The sequence below is a fragment of the Galendromus occidentalis genome, unplaced genomic scaffold, assembly GCF_000255335.2.
Source record: "Galendromus occidentalis unplaced genomic scaffold, Mocc_1.1 scf7180000077497, whole genome shotgun sequence".
Lineage (NCBI taxonomy): Eukaryota > Metazoa > Arthropoda > Arachnida > Mesostigmata > Phytoseiidae > Galendromus > Galendromus occidentalis.
The window spans coordinates 2,036,351-2,049,809 of NW_003805485.1; the positions used below are offsets into that span (position 1 = coordinate 2,036,351).

At 50.8% G+C, this 13,459-nt stretch overlaps 4 protein-coding genes across 4 annotated transcripts; 2 read left to right on the forward strand and 2 right to left on the reverse strand.

Annotated features, from left to right (window-relative positions):
• Nucleotides 1-3,213: 3,213 nt before the first annotated feature.
• Nucleotides 3,214-4,923, reverse strand: LOC100906751 (uncharacterized). The gene is made up of 2 exons (XM_003746586.2): nucleotides 4,862-4,923; nucleotides 3,214-4,648 (listed from the first exon to the last, which is right to left on the reverse strand). Exon 2 carries the CDS (start codon nucleotides 4,624-4,626, stop codon nucleotides 3,544-3,546), a length of 1,083 nt encoding a protein of 360 aa, XP_003746634.1. The 5' UTR covers nucleotides 4,627-4,648; nucleotides 4,862-4,923; the 3' UTR covers nucleotides 3,214-3,543.
• Nucleotides 4,924-5,465: 542 nt separating this feature from the next.
• LOC100905061 (uncharacterized) lies at nucleotides 5,466-7,173 on the forward strand. The gene is made up of 2 exons (XM_003746493.2): nucleotides 5,466-5,562; nucleotides 5,742-7,173. The coding sequence occupies exon 2, from the start codon at nucleotides 5,786-5,788 to the stop codon at nucleotides 6,830-6,832; it is 1,047 nt and encodes a 348-aa protein (XP_003746541.2). The 5' UTR covers nucleotides 5,466-5,562; nucleotides 5,742-5,785; the 3' UTR covers nucleotides 6,833-7,173.
• A 628-nt stretch (nucleotides 7,174-7,801) lies between these two features.
• LOC100904915 (uncharacterized) lies at nucleotides 7,802-9,036 on the reverse strand. Its single transcript, XM_003746492.2, has 2 exons — nucleotides 8,264-9,036; nucleotides 7,802-8,083 (listed from the first exon to the last, which is right to left on the reverse strand). The coding sequence occupies exons 1-2, from the start codon at nucleotides 8,951-8,953 to the stop codon at nucleotides 8,069-8,071; spliced, it is 705 nt and encodes a 234-aa protein (XP_003746540.1). The 5' UTR covers nucleotides 8,954-9,036; the 3' UTR covers nucleotides 7,802-8,068.
• A 1,139-nt stretch (nucleotides 9,037-10,175) lies between these two features.
• On the forward strand, nucleotides 10,176-13,118 carry Snx3 (sorting nexin 3). The gene is made up of 4 exons (XM_003746491.2): nucleotides 10,176-10,460; nucleotides 11,656-11,751; nucleotides 11,939-12,071; nucleotides 12,181-13,118. The coding sequence occupies exons 1-4, from the start codon at nucleotides 10,287-10,289 to the stop codon at nucleotides 12,276-12,278; spliced, it is 501 nt and encodes a 166-aa protein (XP_003746539.1). The 5' UTR covers nucleotides 10,176-10,286; the 3' UTR covers nucleotides 12,279-13,118.
• Nucleotides 13,119-13,459: the final 341 nt, after the last annotated feature.

Genomic DNA, 13,459 nt, shown 5'->3' on the forward strand with positions numbered 1-13,459 from the left:
TGGGGATCTGCAGATTATTTCGCTACGAAATCCAAATCCGTGGGGAATGATTGCCTTCCGTGGAAGCATCTGAGGCGCAAGACAGCGCCGGCCGCGCCGCTCCGTGATCATCATTCTATCCAGGATATCCTGTCGACTCTTGGACCGCTCTTGTGTAATGGAAATGAGCTAGTTGAAGGAATTTTCGCTCATGTAGTCTACCCCAGGAATATGAACACTCACAAGTTTCTGGTCCCTGACTTCAGTTCCGTCAAGGGTCGCATGCGCATCCCGTTTCAGACCGCGCTCTTACGTCAAAATAAACGTGCCGGCTGTCGGATGTCGAACTTCTTCAAGCCCATTTAGAACTGTCTCTCGTAGAAGTCGCAGCTCGGGGGTTTTCGCCACCTTTCGATGAGACCAGCATCTTGATGATTCAACTCGCTCTGGAACCTAATCACGAACTTCGCTGGAATAAGACGTGCTCCGGTGTTTATGGATGCCAATGACGATGTTCCATGGCGTGACCGAATATGAACAACTCATCTTGTTGATGAATCCGTCGGTACCTACTCAATTGGCGGCGGTAGCCGACTCTGAAACGACCAGGACCCGAACGGAGATCACTTCCGATCGATTCTCAAGATCTTACCGGGAGCGTGTTAATCATGACTCATCACAGCTCCGCACGAGTCCATCGTTTGGACTCATGATGTAACTCGACCGATCATCGACCGAGGTTTTGACGGCTGTCGGCGCCTTGTTTGAGGACAACAATCCTTATCGGTTCGTAAATCAGGTCGGAGCCGTGCTCGAACAAAATGGGGCGGAATCCAATCCGTGATTGGCTCGATTCACGCAAGTCGTCAAGGTAGTCGGATTTAGCACCGCACTCAAGTTAAGTACTCGCGCGCGCAGAGTAGTATTGCTCGAGAGATAGGTTATTTCAATTTGTTCCGATGCTGGCGTTCGGTTGACTTTCAATTGAATTTGCAGAGGCGAAATATGCCTTCGCCAGGGATTGATCCTGAGCCGTGACTTCTGGGAATCAGGTCGATGCTATTCGAAGCCATCGGGATTTCTCGGAAGAACCAGCCCGTTTATTGATTCATTCCTCAACTCCCCCAACAGAACCTAGAGCCTGACGGCGAAATCGATTCTCAGTGAGTCGAAAAATAGTTGAGCCCACGCAACCTGCGCCCTATGCACACGAGCCCTACGAAAAGATATTCGATTGCGTGCCCAACTGAGACGGGAGACGTGACTAGGGGGAGTTCTTGGGTTCCATGAACAAGGCCACGCCGTGAATAGACCCCGTCGCACTTCTGTCTCCAGTTGTTCGAGAGGAGGCGAAGTCAAGTAGTCCTCAGTTCAGAAAAGCAACTTCACGCATGTCGTACCGCATCGCTCCAGACTGTTGTCTTTCGTACGGTGCTAAGACTCACCGGGGGTCAATTCAGGAAAGACGGCGTTCTCGCGTGCAACCCCTCGCGTTTCGCTTCTTCTTGTACGTGTGCTACGCTCTCGGCTTGGACCTCTGGCCGAAAGGAGCGGGAGGCTCCCATGCGGAAACGAGGTCGCGGACGTTCAAGCATATCCTACGAATCGTCTTCGTTGTGCTCGTTGCAGCGTTAGTTGTCAGCTTTGGTTTCGGAACGTACGAGGGATTCGATCCGGAGCCGAGCATTTCCGACTTCGTCCTATGGATTCACGACGCGAACTCGATCCTCATCGCTCTCGAATCGCAAAGGGCTCTCTGGGGCGGAGAAAGCACCCTCAGGAGATTCTTCAGCGAGAATTCTGCTTTCTTCGATGTTCCCAGGTTCGTCTACCTCCTGATTGTGGATGTCTTCGACATCGCTCTCAGGGTGGAAAGATACGACTTCATGCAGTCTCCTTTAGGGAAAATTCGTGTCGCGATCGAAGCGGTTTGTTTGCGACTCAGTACTTTATTTGTTATCTTGCAAATGCAGAGCGCGGCGATGCTTTGCACGAGGTTGGATAAAGTGGAAGAGAGTATCCCTCATGAGCGGCGTGCCACGAAGCTCAAGGCCTCGATCCGCAGTGATATCATTAACCTCAACCGAGTGTTCGGGATAACCTTAATTTTGATGTACATAAAAGTGTTCTCGCTCATCTACAGCGTGCTGATCCTGTTACTCGTGTACAAGCTGCCTCTCTCGGCAGCGACCGTCCTGTTGGTCCTGATGCCCCTCATGCAACTACTGAGCTTGTACGAGAGCGTTCGGCTGTCGAGTCGAATGATCACTAAGTGTCATAAGACCGCAGCTGTCTTTCTGGAGAGTAGATATTTCAACTCGAGAGACTACCGTATCCTGCGACACGATCCTGATCGAGACAACTTCTCGGCCTGGGGTTTCTTCTACATCGAGAAACGAACATTCGTGGGATATCTCGCTGCCCTTGCGACGTTCATCGGAGTGCTCGCCCAATTCGATTACAAACTCATGCAGGCCGTGAGCAAGAAGCAGTAGAGGCCACAGTCGGACCAGCGTCGGCGGCGCTTCTCCGCATGTGGAAAGACGGAAGCGTTCTCCCTCGATGGACCCACTCCTACATTCCTTCCCTACCTTTGGAGGAACTGGTCAGCCTTGATCTCGATGAACGCCAGCATGCCGCCAACAATATTTCAGGAGCTTGCGGCTCGACGGGGCCACGGGATGACAGCACGGGAATACAGTTTCAGGAAAACCTATTCGAATAAAAAAATCGATAATCGTGCTTTGGTTGTTCCATCGCTTCGCGTCTGTCCTCTTAAAGACGATGATCCTCAGGAGGACCGATATCTCACAATCAGTGGTGGTTGGTGTCGGACCTTGACTGTGAGATGCGCTCCGAGCCACGTATACTCTGTCAATCTAATACCTCGCCATCTGAATCGCTCATTCCCGTGGTGCTTTTCCCGATGCGTCACAGGGAAGGGGGCAGGCGACCTGACAAAGTGAGTTCTGCCTGTCTCTCGGACTTCTGCAGCGTGACTTACCTTAGAAGACACGATGAGCTCTGCGTGTCAACAAACACGCTCCAGACCCGAGATTGGCATAGACCCCGATTGCAGATCGATAGACGATGTGGCGTCGACAAAGAGACGTGCCCGATAGGCAACCTCATCGCTTCTGACTTCCATCAGAGTTGTCGCTGGAATCCGTGACACCTGATCTGCAAAACCGCTCGACTTCGCGGTTCGACTCGGAAAAAAAAACAGCAGCTAGGACAATCATCATCATTTATTTCTGCGTCTCCATCTAGACGGAGTCGGAAATTATCCTGCTCCATATCATGTATGAGTAAAAAGTCGGAGGTCGACTCCTCCCAACATCCCGATTTGCAACCAGAGCTCGCGTTCCGCGATGTATCGAATTCACAAAATTTGTATGATTAGCCTCCTCGGCGCGGACTTGTCAGAGACAAATCCTTCCTAAAATCTATGATCCGGAGAGTCGCGATCGACGAACGAATCATGATCGCCGGAACTTGTCGGTCATGGTCAATTCACAAATATGAAAATCACTGAAAACTAAGCACCGAAGTGATCGGCAATCATCACATGTCGAGTAGAGGCTCAAATTGAAATGAGAGACGTATTTTGTTTCCGACAATCATCTCTGGTTTCCGAACATCGCTCATCAAGATTAGTTTGTCGACGCCAACAAATACGGATTCCTCTACGAATGGATCCTTAAAACTCGCGCTGGTATAGGTATTATTGTCGAATGTCACGAAAGAACCTTTACCGACCTCGTAGCCTCGAGAATTGTGTATCCGGATGGTGATCTTCGCTTTCAGAGGATAGGCGTCTTTTCGTTTCTGCAGCCCCGACATGTCGAAGTCGCAGCCGCGTATGAACATGCCGAGCCACAGAGCACCGTCGTATATTTCCTGTTTCGAAAGTACTTCGACGGCGACGCCATAGATGACGGTTCTTAAGACGTGCCTATGTTTCGGGAATATATCGCAAGTTTTCAGAACGAGCCAACAATTACCCTTGAACATCGCTTCGAGCGTGGGCCGCATCTCGTTGTTCATCACATCGACCTCTTGCAAGAGGTTTTTGACGCAGACGAGTCTCTCTTCGATGCGACGAACCAGTTGCTTGTTGGTCGCGTGAGACTTCAAAGAAGCAGAAGGCTTCGCGAAATGTAGGTCGAAGAACGCAGAGATCAAGTCTTCAGCCTCGTCGAGTTTCGATTTGACGGTATCCAATTCGTACAGACGGTTCTTGAAGTGATTGATCTCCATCTCGGTCGGGGTCTTGTCGATCAGGATGCACGCTAGTCCATACTTTGCGCTGTGTAGGTGCATCTGGATTTCGGCTAAAGTTCCTTCGTGACTGCACGCGCAACAGAATCGCTCGTAGCGCAGCTGCTCCACATCCACGTGTATCTTCTGCATGGGCACAATCTTGCCGCATCCGAAACAAGGCGACTCGACACGATCCCCTCGAGCTTTGTGCAGGTCGTCATTACCGCAGTCTATGCACAATACGTGACCCTTCTCACAGAGGAAATAATCGACGTGGAAGAATTTACAGAATCCACATGGTAGGAGAGGTAGAGTCAGTCTGCCCCGTGGTCTGACGTCGGCGCCCGCGACCTTCATGTCTGCCGGCAATCCTCGGAACTTCATGTTTCAGCAGGCGTGGGATCTCCTGGGGTAAGGGAGGAATCAGGATCTTTTTTGGATTAGGACGCTCGATCTCTAAGGAATCGTATCTACGGATTGGAATGGTACGGCTCAACGAGTCGTACGTCTCAGGGTTTCGATCCACGGGCTCATCAATGCCCGCATCGCTCTCTCTGATTTCCGATCCGGTGTGTGATGGCGGGAATTCCGAGTCCGAAAGCCGAGTCTAAGCTCTTACCTCAAAGTCACGGGTGGGCCTTCGAAAACGTTCACTCCGACGTGGATGTGCGGACGGAAATTGTTTTTGTTTTGGGGGCGCGCGGCGTTGGCGTCGCCCGGAAGACGTCGAAACGTGGAAACACTTCACGTCCTCGACGATGCTTCTGCGCACGCCGTCGAGTCGCTGGCGAGCGTACTTGACTGATTTGAAGCCAGAATTATCCTCTAGTCGAGCTTGGGCTCGCGATCCATCCATCGGAAGTCTGTCTGGTGCAATGTAGCGATCGACTTCTCCCCGAAGGGGAGTTCTGGGGCTCATTTCTAATTTGAACGATAGATCCGGATACCTCCAAGCGGCACGGAGCCAGGGTGCTCAACATAAGAGTCGGAAGGAGAACATTGAATTGGAAGCCAAAAGGCTGCGACAGAGATCTCGGAGCATTTTTCCTGGAAGAACTCCATGACCCACGATGTCTCTAAAAGACATATAATTCTGTCGGAATGATTCATTCATTCTTGTTGTCAGAGCAGCTAGATGCGTAACCGGACGAGCAAACGTCGCATCGTGTACACAAATATGTACAAGCTGACGTTCCTTGCTATAAATCGTCAGTCGGACGAGATCAAGGCGACGCTTGCCCCGGGGAAGCCATTGGTTGTGAGAAAATAATACGCTCCCAGCAGAATTCTCCGAGCTTGACTCGCTGGAATCCTCCCCAGGTACGTGCGATGCGTATCGGCCATGGATCTTGCTCCCTGTGATGGGAATTGAACCTTCTCGGCTGATTCCCGTCGGATGCATAGATAACATATAGCCGGATATTTCCGTGGATGATTCATTGATCCCTGATCACGATCGAGAGGCTCCGCTGGAATAGAACTCCTCATTCTTGTTCTAGATCGCAAGGTAGACATCAGGGTCGCTCTTCCAACTCTCGCAGCGATGAAGTTCCGGAATATCCCCGCGCATTATTGGAATGAAGATATCGAGATATGGCCATACGGCGACTTATGTCCCTTGCTGCAACCTTGCGATCGATGCGGATTCTATTATCCTTGCTACTTCTTGTGCACGAGCGGACACGTCATATGCCCGAAATGCGAAGCAAAAAGCGAAACCCCCACCGTTCAAAATTCATGCAGCACATGTCGGCTCCCGTCGTGCAAGGTCGTTGTCCCGATCGATCTCATAATCAATATGGACTTCTGCTGCGGATGCGGAGTTGTGGGAATTCTACTGGAGTTGAAAACTCATCTCGAATCATCGGAATACACTCAAGCCTGTGATATTGAGCCGGAACCTGAGGATCAGCTCATGGTGATCCATGAACGAGATTTCAAACATCTCGAGATGATCTTCACTGGGATGCGATCCAACATCCAGACACGACTCGAGAAGGTTCGGGGAATCGTGGAGCATTTCGGGATCGAACTGGTTCCAGGAAAGTCGATCCCGAAGATCAAGAAGAAAATTGAAGCTTTCGACGCTGAAACGCTGGAGCTGCTCGAAAGATATCGAACGCTCAAAGGCATAAACGATCAGATCCGACCCATCGTCGACATAGTTCGCACACCGGCCATCCACAAAACGTTTTCCATCGAAAACGTCATGCGAGGGAGAGACGAAACGGTGTACATCGAAACTTCAACGATGAGGATTTTCCTGACCCTGACGTTGAACAAGACCGGCAACGCAGATCTCAAGGTCAGCGGCTGCGTTCGCAACACTAGTCGCTCACCTACCAACATGATTGAGAAATGCGTTGTCATTCGGCACCACGATCAGAACGGCTACACCCTGAAAGAAGTTTCGGTCAAACCATTCCCCAATGGAGTGTTCCACTGTAACGTAGCGGCCGAAGGGTCTCAGAAGCAGCGGCAAGTTGTTGAGCAGAGGCAAATCACGGACTTCATCGATTGTGTTCAACTTTTCGGACCCGCGGTGCTCCTGAGCGATTTGATTCATATTTCGGCTCGTTTGCATGCTTGAGCCCTCGACGGTCACATCCTGATGAGAAGTAGCATTTCTACAAAACCGTTTTAGCTCTCCGTTTCGCCGACTGCGGGCTCCGCAGAATAGAGGCGAACCTCTCAATCCAATTCCGTCTCTCAAGGAGGGTGAGGGGCGAGGTGTCCTTCTCGTCGAGGGTCGAATATCACCTCGGCGAATATTCATCACGACCGACAGTATTGACGAGAGATACCAAGACGATGATGTCTGCTGCCGACACCCAGCTCTCGTTTCTGAATTAGAATATGATCAGATCAGTATATTGTTTCAATTCACCACCTGACGAATGACAGCGAAGAATAAATTTCAGCTTGTGCCAAACTCCGAGTCTTGGCCTTCCTTATCACTCTTCCCATCAGTTGGGAGGAATTCCTTCGGCTAATCTGACGCTTGCATGCGAACCTCCCCCGAGGCCTGGAGCGCCAGCGGGTCGGGCTTGCCCCGGAACCTTCCGTCCCCTAGCGGGGATGCCCGTGGGGTGATTCCGATATTGATTGTCGTATGTTACGCAAACGTCTGGCTGTCAAGTTTATTGTATACTGCTCTGGAGAAGGATGACTCAGCAGATTATTGCCTCCAGTGGGGACCACTCCCCATCTCCCTTCTCAGACACGGGTCTCGAACTCCGACGGGGGGTACCTCGGTTGGTGCGGGCTCCGACGGGATAATTTAGAGACCTTTATCCTGCGGGAAGCCTGACAGAAATCCTGACGGGGAGGCTGGGATAGCGCGGAACGAGCTGAGACCCAAACTCCGGGACTCAAACACTCAGTCTCGCACGCGCAATGTCAGAACCATCTCGCAGATACCTAGTATCTGCTCGAACTGAGGACGGTAGTTTTCCCCCAAGCCGGGAAAGGTGCACTTGGGTAAAACCGGAAGAAGAGATTCCTCTTCGCCGTCCGGAAGGAAAGCTAATGAAATCCGACAGAAACTGTCACGAAACTCTCATATCGAGCATCTTTGTCATTTATTGTTCATTATTTTTCAAAGCTAGATCCCGTTCTGATTTCGAGGATGAGGAGGCCATGATTTCGTACAATTTCACAATTTCCACAGCCCTGCGAGTCGGCAGGGCGTTCGGTAAAAACACGCAGCGGTCAAAACTCTTCGGAATCCCCGCGGGTACGCGGGACGTGCATGGTTGCAGGCGGATGTCGTTCGAAAATTAGCTAGGCTGGTCCTTCCGGACGGACGCTTCGCTCCGTCTGACGACTAGCCTTGTGTCAGCTGCAAGGGAAGATTTTCCTTATTTCCAGTATAGGGACTCATCATTAGAATGAATCGTCGATGCTTGATAAACAATCTATTCCAAGACGATGGGACATCCCTCAGGATGTACCCACGTGAAAGTTGTTGATCGCTTCTATTTGATTCTCAGGATCCGACACTACTCGATAGGATACTCACGGTCAGCTTTTGGTAGAGATCTTGCACAATCGGTGTGACATTCATGCTCGCTCGCCGCAGCCTCACCAGATCGCGGTGGAGATCTTTGAGCCGAGTGTACACCAGACCGAGGAGCATTGAAGAATTTACCGAAAATTCGTATCCATAAACTTTTGGGTCCAATACTCGCTTGACTCCGTTCGCGAATTTCTCGCCATGTTGTTCCTTGATTCTCACAAGCGAGTCTTCGAACTCCGTAACGCTCTCTGACAGGAGGGTGTCTAGTTTCGCCATTTCCACATCGAACTCGTCAGTGCAAGGACCGGGTTCTTCGGCAACCCCGCAGCACTTCTGGGAGAAATCCCCAGATTTTACGTGCCTCTTGATATCGACCAATTTTCCGATGAAGCCGCATGTGCACTTGAACTCCAAGTTCTGCAACAGATGCAGCGGTATTTCGACTCTGAACATGGTCATTTGAGTGTCGCACCTCTTGCAATAGCCCTCACTGCGATGCCGGTTAGCTCTGGTCAACGGTTGATCGGAGAGAAAGCAGTCCGTGCAGGTGATATGACTGTCTTCGCATATGAAGTACGTGCGGTGGTGGAGCTTGCAAAGGCTGCAGGGTTGCAGTAAGACGCATTTTTTCCCGGCGGGCAGTAGATCGACTGGACCGGGACGCAATTCAACGGGTAATCCTCGGAGCTTCATGTCGGGATACTCGGCTTTTTGAACACTGGTTGAAAAATGCGCCACCGTCCGAGAGCGAGCAGGCGCTGGGTCGATAAACACTCAAATCTGTCGAACCTTCACGTGATGTCAAGAGTGTGATGTTCGAGGCTCGACGTGCAGAAAGGATTCCGATGCACCTCTCGAACTTGGCTCAAGCTCACATTCTTTCGGGGGATCGGAAAAGATTTCGAGGGGGAACATCGGCCCCTTTCCTCTACTGTCTGAGAACCCGCTCAAGTCTAATCATTTAAGGCTTGGTACCTTGAATACAGCTCTGAGTTGATCATTGGATGGGCGGTACAACGGGAGCGGGTCCTCCCTACGAGGAGGTCAGATAAGAAAGCACCGATCGAGTCACGAAGGGATACGATGCTCGATACTTCTGGAAGGTTCTCAGATATAGCCCCTATAGGTATAGATATATGAAACCCCCCGGAAGAATCTCACAGGCGGCCAGAGGAGACTCCTGGCCTGCGATGAATTGTCACCAGAAGATGTGACGGCTCCATGATCCGTGCTGGATGCAAGACGTCGGGCTTCATGTCACTCAGAGTTAGAGGATGATGTCAGACATCCGTGAGACCTAAAACGACTAATTCTAAGATTGATGACTTCTCGAAGCGATTGACTGCACGAATACCATATGAACCACCAAATTGCGATACTCATTCCGTACACGAACTGCGGTCGAATTTTGCTCTCTCTGTGGAGTCTTCCGCTAAACGTGAGTTCGATCACATGACTCTCGTATTCAGGGAAGATATCCGATCAATTCCAGGCTTCTACTCCATTCCTCTCTCGGAGGTTCTATGGGTTCATCGATGTTCCCCTGATCCCAACAGTCGAAGACCTGAAGGCCAAGAACGCGCCTTGCGCCCGTCCACAAGATTATCACCTATACTACCCGAGAGATTTATTAGCCTCATTTCTTCCTCCCAATATTTGTTCTTTTTTTTCAATTCTGCTCTCCCTTGTCGTCCTCAACTCTCTCCATCAGCGCTTGCTCAGCCCCTCGGGTCGCTGCCGAGATTCGGGATTCGTACTCCGTCCAATTCAGTCTCACAAGTGGGAAAGTCCTGTCGCGAAAGCTCGGCGGAAGCGAGTAACATATGACGGACCCGTGCAGTTTATTGAACCTACTCAAGCTTCTATGGGTGAGCTCCTCTGAGCGAAGCTTCTACGCTGCGGTTCCTCTTATGTTCTATGCTGGCGGTGTGATAGAGTGGCCGTCTGTCTAAAGAGTGGCAGCAGGTTGTCATTCAGCTCGTTGCGAGCCGCGCTTCACATCGAGTTAGCTCACGAGCTTGCGGAGATGTCGGGAGATTCAGCACCACCCACAGAAGCCACAAAAAGGCTCGTGTCTAAGAAGCAAACACTGGATGACGCGTACGCGGCACCTGCCAACTTTCTCGAGATCGACGTCAGTAACCCCGTCACCCACGGAGTGGCCCGCAAGAGATACACCGACTATGAAGTCCGCATGAGAGTGAGTACTGAAATCTTTCGGAGACTCCCAAGAACATTCGATTATTTTCATCGCGGCTTGCCGATGAAACGTTCCTGGGATCGGTCACTGAGTGAATGCAGTGAGTCACGTACTACCGTCGCGGGACGTCGTTGCGGCTTCGGCTCCGATCCGCTGCTCAGTCAGGAACCTTTAGCGTGCTTGAGAGTCGCTCATCTACCGGTCTGCGTGAAATGGATGACAGGGGATCCATTCCGAGTGGGCTAGTTCTTCTCCCGGCCTAGAGCCATATGTTGCGAGGTGCCGCTCTAATTCCTCAGAGTCTCGGAGAAGAGGAGATACGAAGGAATCGCCGCTCACATGGACTCGTGAAGGATCGCCAGCCAAATTTCCTCTGGATCGGTAGCTCCGAACAGCGGTGACGATTTACTGATATCTACAGTACATGAACATCAGAAGATCGCGTGGTGTGGATTTCCATCTGAAATGTCATCCGCAGCCTTGTGTCTGTATGACGTGTTCGAGAGATACTTGATTGCCGTAACGCTCAGTGAAATATCCAGCGACGCCCCTATCTCAATTTATCGCCTTTCTCACGAATGGATCACGAGTTTCCACAAACCATCCTGGGAGTCGATCGTTAATCCGTCTGTTGTGAGATTCGCTGCGAGCTTTGTAGTTCCAAGACTCCACTTGAGAGCCTCGGAAGACGCTTACTTTCTGAATTAATCCCCGTTCTCTCGTAGCTGATTCCCACGCAGAGAACTGGACGCAAGCTTGGAGAATGTACCGATTACCGCCAATGGCGGCGTCGATCTCATAGAGAGAAAGTCTCATTCATTCGTCTACTTCCCGGGTACCTTAGATGATGTTCCATCGGGAACATGGTGATCTGGATCCATTAACTCCCTGAATGATCGACTTCTAATCGAATCACAGTTTGGGTCGGAGTTGGAGAATTTGATGGACGTTGCAACAAACGAAAAATCAATTATTGGAATTTCTCGGGTTGACTCCTTTGGCCCGAGATGATGTGCTAGGTGACCTCAATAAAGGAACGGTCTGATAGCCGTCTCAGTCGCGTCGCCAGTCGGAGTTCCCCGTCGAGTCAGGGGTCGTCGAAAAAAAGACTGTCCTTGGATCCCGTCCCCCTTTCCGCTCCAGAATCCGTTTTACGTTCTGGCCTCCTGCAATTAAATTCCCTCCGCTCTTCCAGACGAATCTGCCGGTCTTCAAATTGAAAGAATCCGTCGTGAGGCGAAGATACAGCGATTTTGAATGGCTTCGCTCCGAGCTCGAGCGAGACAGCAAGGTTGGTGGAGTTTCTCTTACAAACGAACTCAAATTATGTTCCAATTCTTCTCATGTGGTTCGACTCCAGCGACTTGCCTTGAGAATGATTTTATATCGGTTCCATAAATCTGATTGCTCGCCTGATCAATGTCTTCCTTCCTGTCATGATTTTGATCTCGACGACTCACGAATATCTTCCTCCCTAGATCGTCGTTCCACCCCTGCCGTCGAAAGCATGGAAGCGGCAGCTGCCCTTCCGACAAGACGAGGGGCTCTTCGAAGATGAGTTTATAGACGAGAGACGTAAACATCTTGAAACCTTTATCAACAAAGTTGCAGGTATGGATACAGATGTCTTCGAAAGGGTATAACTTTCTTTGGGAAGCTAGAAGCTGACTTCCGTCAGAAAGGAGGTACCTGCTAAGAACGATTCCTCCTCCCTCTTCAGGACATCCTCTAGCCCAGAACGAGAGATGTTTGCACATGTTTCTGCAGGAACCAGTGATCGACAGGAACTACGTACCTGGCAAAATGCGGAATACATAATGCCGTTGGAATATTCGGCGATGACTTAGAGAGTGGTAAGAAGAATATTAAAAAAACTTGACACACAAACGCGCCAGGGACGACAAATATCGGTGATTCCGATGGTGGAAATTCTAAGATGGACAGGCGACGGGGGGTGGAACTCACAGATCCGGCGATGAGACGAGAACGCTCCTTCCCGAGGAGCATTGTAATTTACGAATGAACCAACTCCCCGGCTTAGTTTTGGCTTCTCAAATCAGAATGTCTCGGAGACTACCACGGGACGGCTTACCCAGAACGATACGATATAATTGTAAATAACGATCATGACGGTTGACTGCGTTGGAATCAGACGACGAGACTGACGAAGTCTTGAAGTGGATACCGTCGAAACACCGTTGAATTCCCGCGATGGGAGCCCGTATGACATCGAGTCCTGCGCGCCGTCTGTCGACCTAGTGGGAGACGACGCGTCATCCATGCATCGGGGCTTCTCGAGTGCGGTCGGTTTCCCTTAGATCTTTCCTTTTCGACTTCGCGGAAAATCGTCGGAATCTGAATGTTAGAACAATGAGTGCTTCGAATCGAAACGAAGAATCGCTTTGGGAATGAATGATATGCCGTTGGAGTAGGTTAGAATATTCTTCTCGTTCTCGAGTTTTCCCGGAAGAGGAGTCAGCTGAGCAGGGGTACAGTAATATCGGATAGAGGACACCGTCACCGTCACCCTTCTAAACACGAGCAAAATTCTGGAAACCAAAACACATCGCTTCCGGCGGCTGAGACATCACGTCAAAACAGTGAAAGTGAAAAACATACTCGAAATAAAAACTTTTGCGCTACTTTTGAATTTTAAACCCGTCTTCTCCTTGTTCTGAGTTTTTACGCCTCAGAAATTCATTATTCGCTCGAATCCGCGCCGTTGCCCGTCCTCTGTGTGAAGCGTCATCGCGTCAGCCGAGCGGGATCCCCGACTGAGTGGAGCTGCGCGCGGAGATCCACGTTTCGGAGGGGTGCATCGACAGACGACGCACGCCGAGGCCGAGGCCGGCTTCACGCCTTCGCGAGTTTGTGAGGTCATTCGAGTGCGCGGTCGAGTTCGACCAATCAGAGCGCGCCTCCTCGCCGAAAAGCTACGGATGTGGACGGAGGGGCGGACCTCCTGGGAAACCCCCCTGAGTCGAACGTAAGGTTTTGAC

Bases quoted from the DNA above. Each gene is read 5' to 3' on its own strand.
- LOC100906751 (XM_003746586.2), bottom strand. From the start codon at position 4,626: ATGAAGTTCCGAGGATTGCCGGCAGACATGAAGGTCGCGGGCGCCGAC.
- LOC100905061 (XM_003746493.2), top strand. From the start codon at position 5,786: ATGAAGTTCCGGAATATCCCCGCGCATTATTGGAATGAAGATATCGAG.
- LOC100904915 (XM_003746492.2), bottom strand. From the start codon at position 8,953: ATGAAGCTCCGAGGATTACCCGTTGAATTGCGTCCCGGTCCAGTCGAT.
- Snx3 (XM_003746491.2), top strand. From the start codon at position 10,287: ATGTCGGGAGATTCAGCACCACCCACAGAAGCCACAAAAAGGCTCGTG. The intron at 11,752-11,938 runs GTTGGTGGAGTT...CTTCCTCCCTAG, and splicing joins AGCTCGAGCGAGACAGCAAG to ATCGTCGTTCCACCCCTGCC. The intron at 12,072-12,180 runs GTATGGATACAG...CTCCCTCTTCAG, and splicing joins CTTTATCAACAAAGTTGCAG to GACATCCTCTAGCCCAGAAC.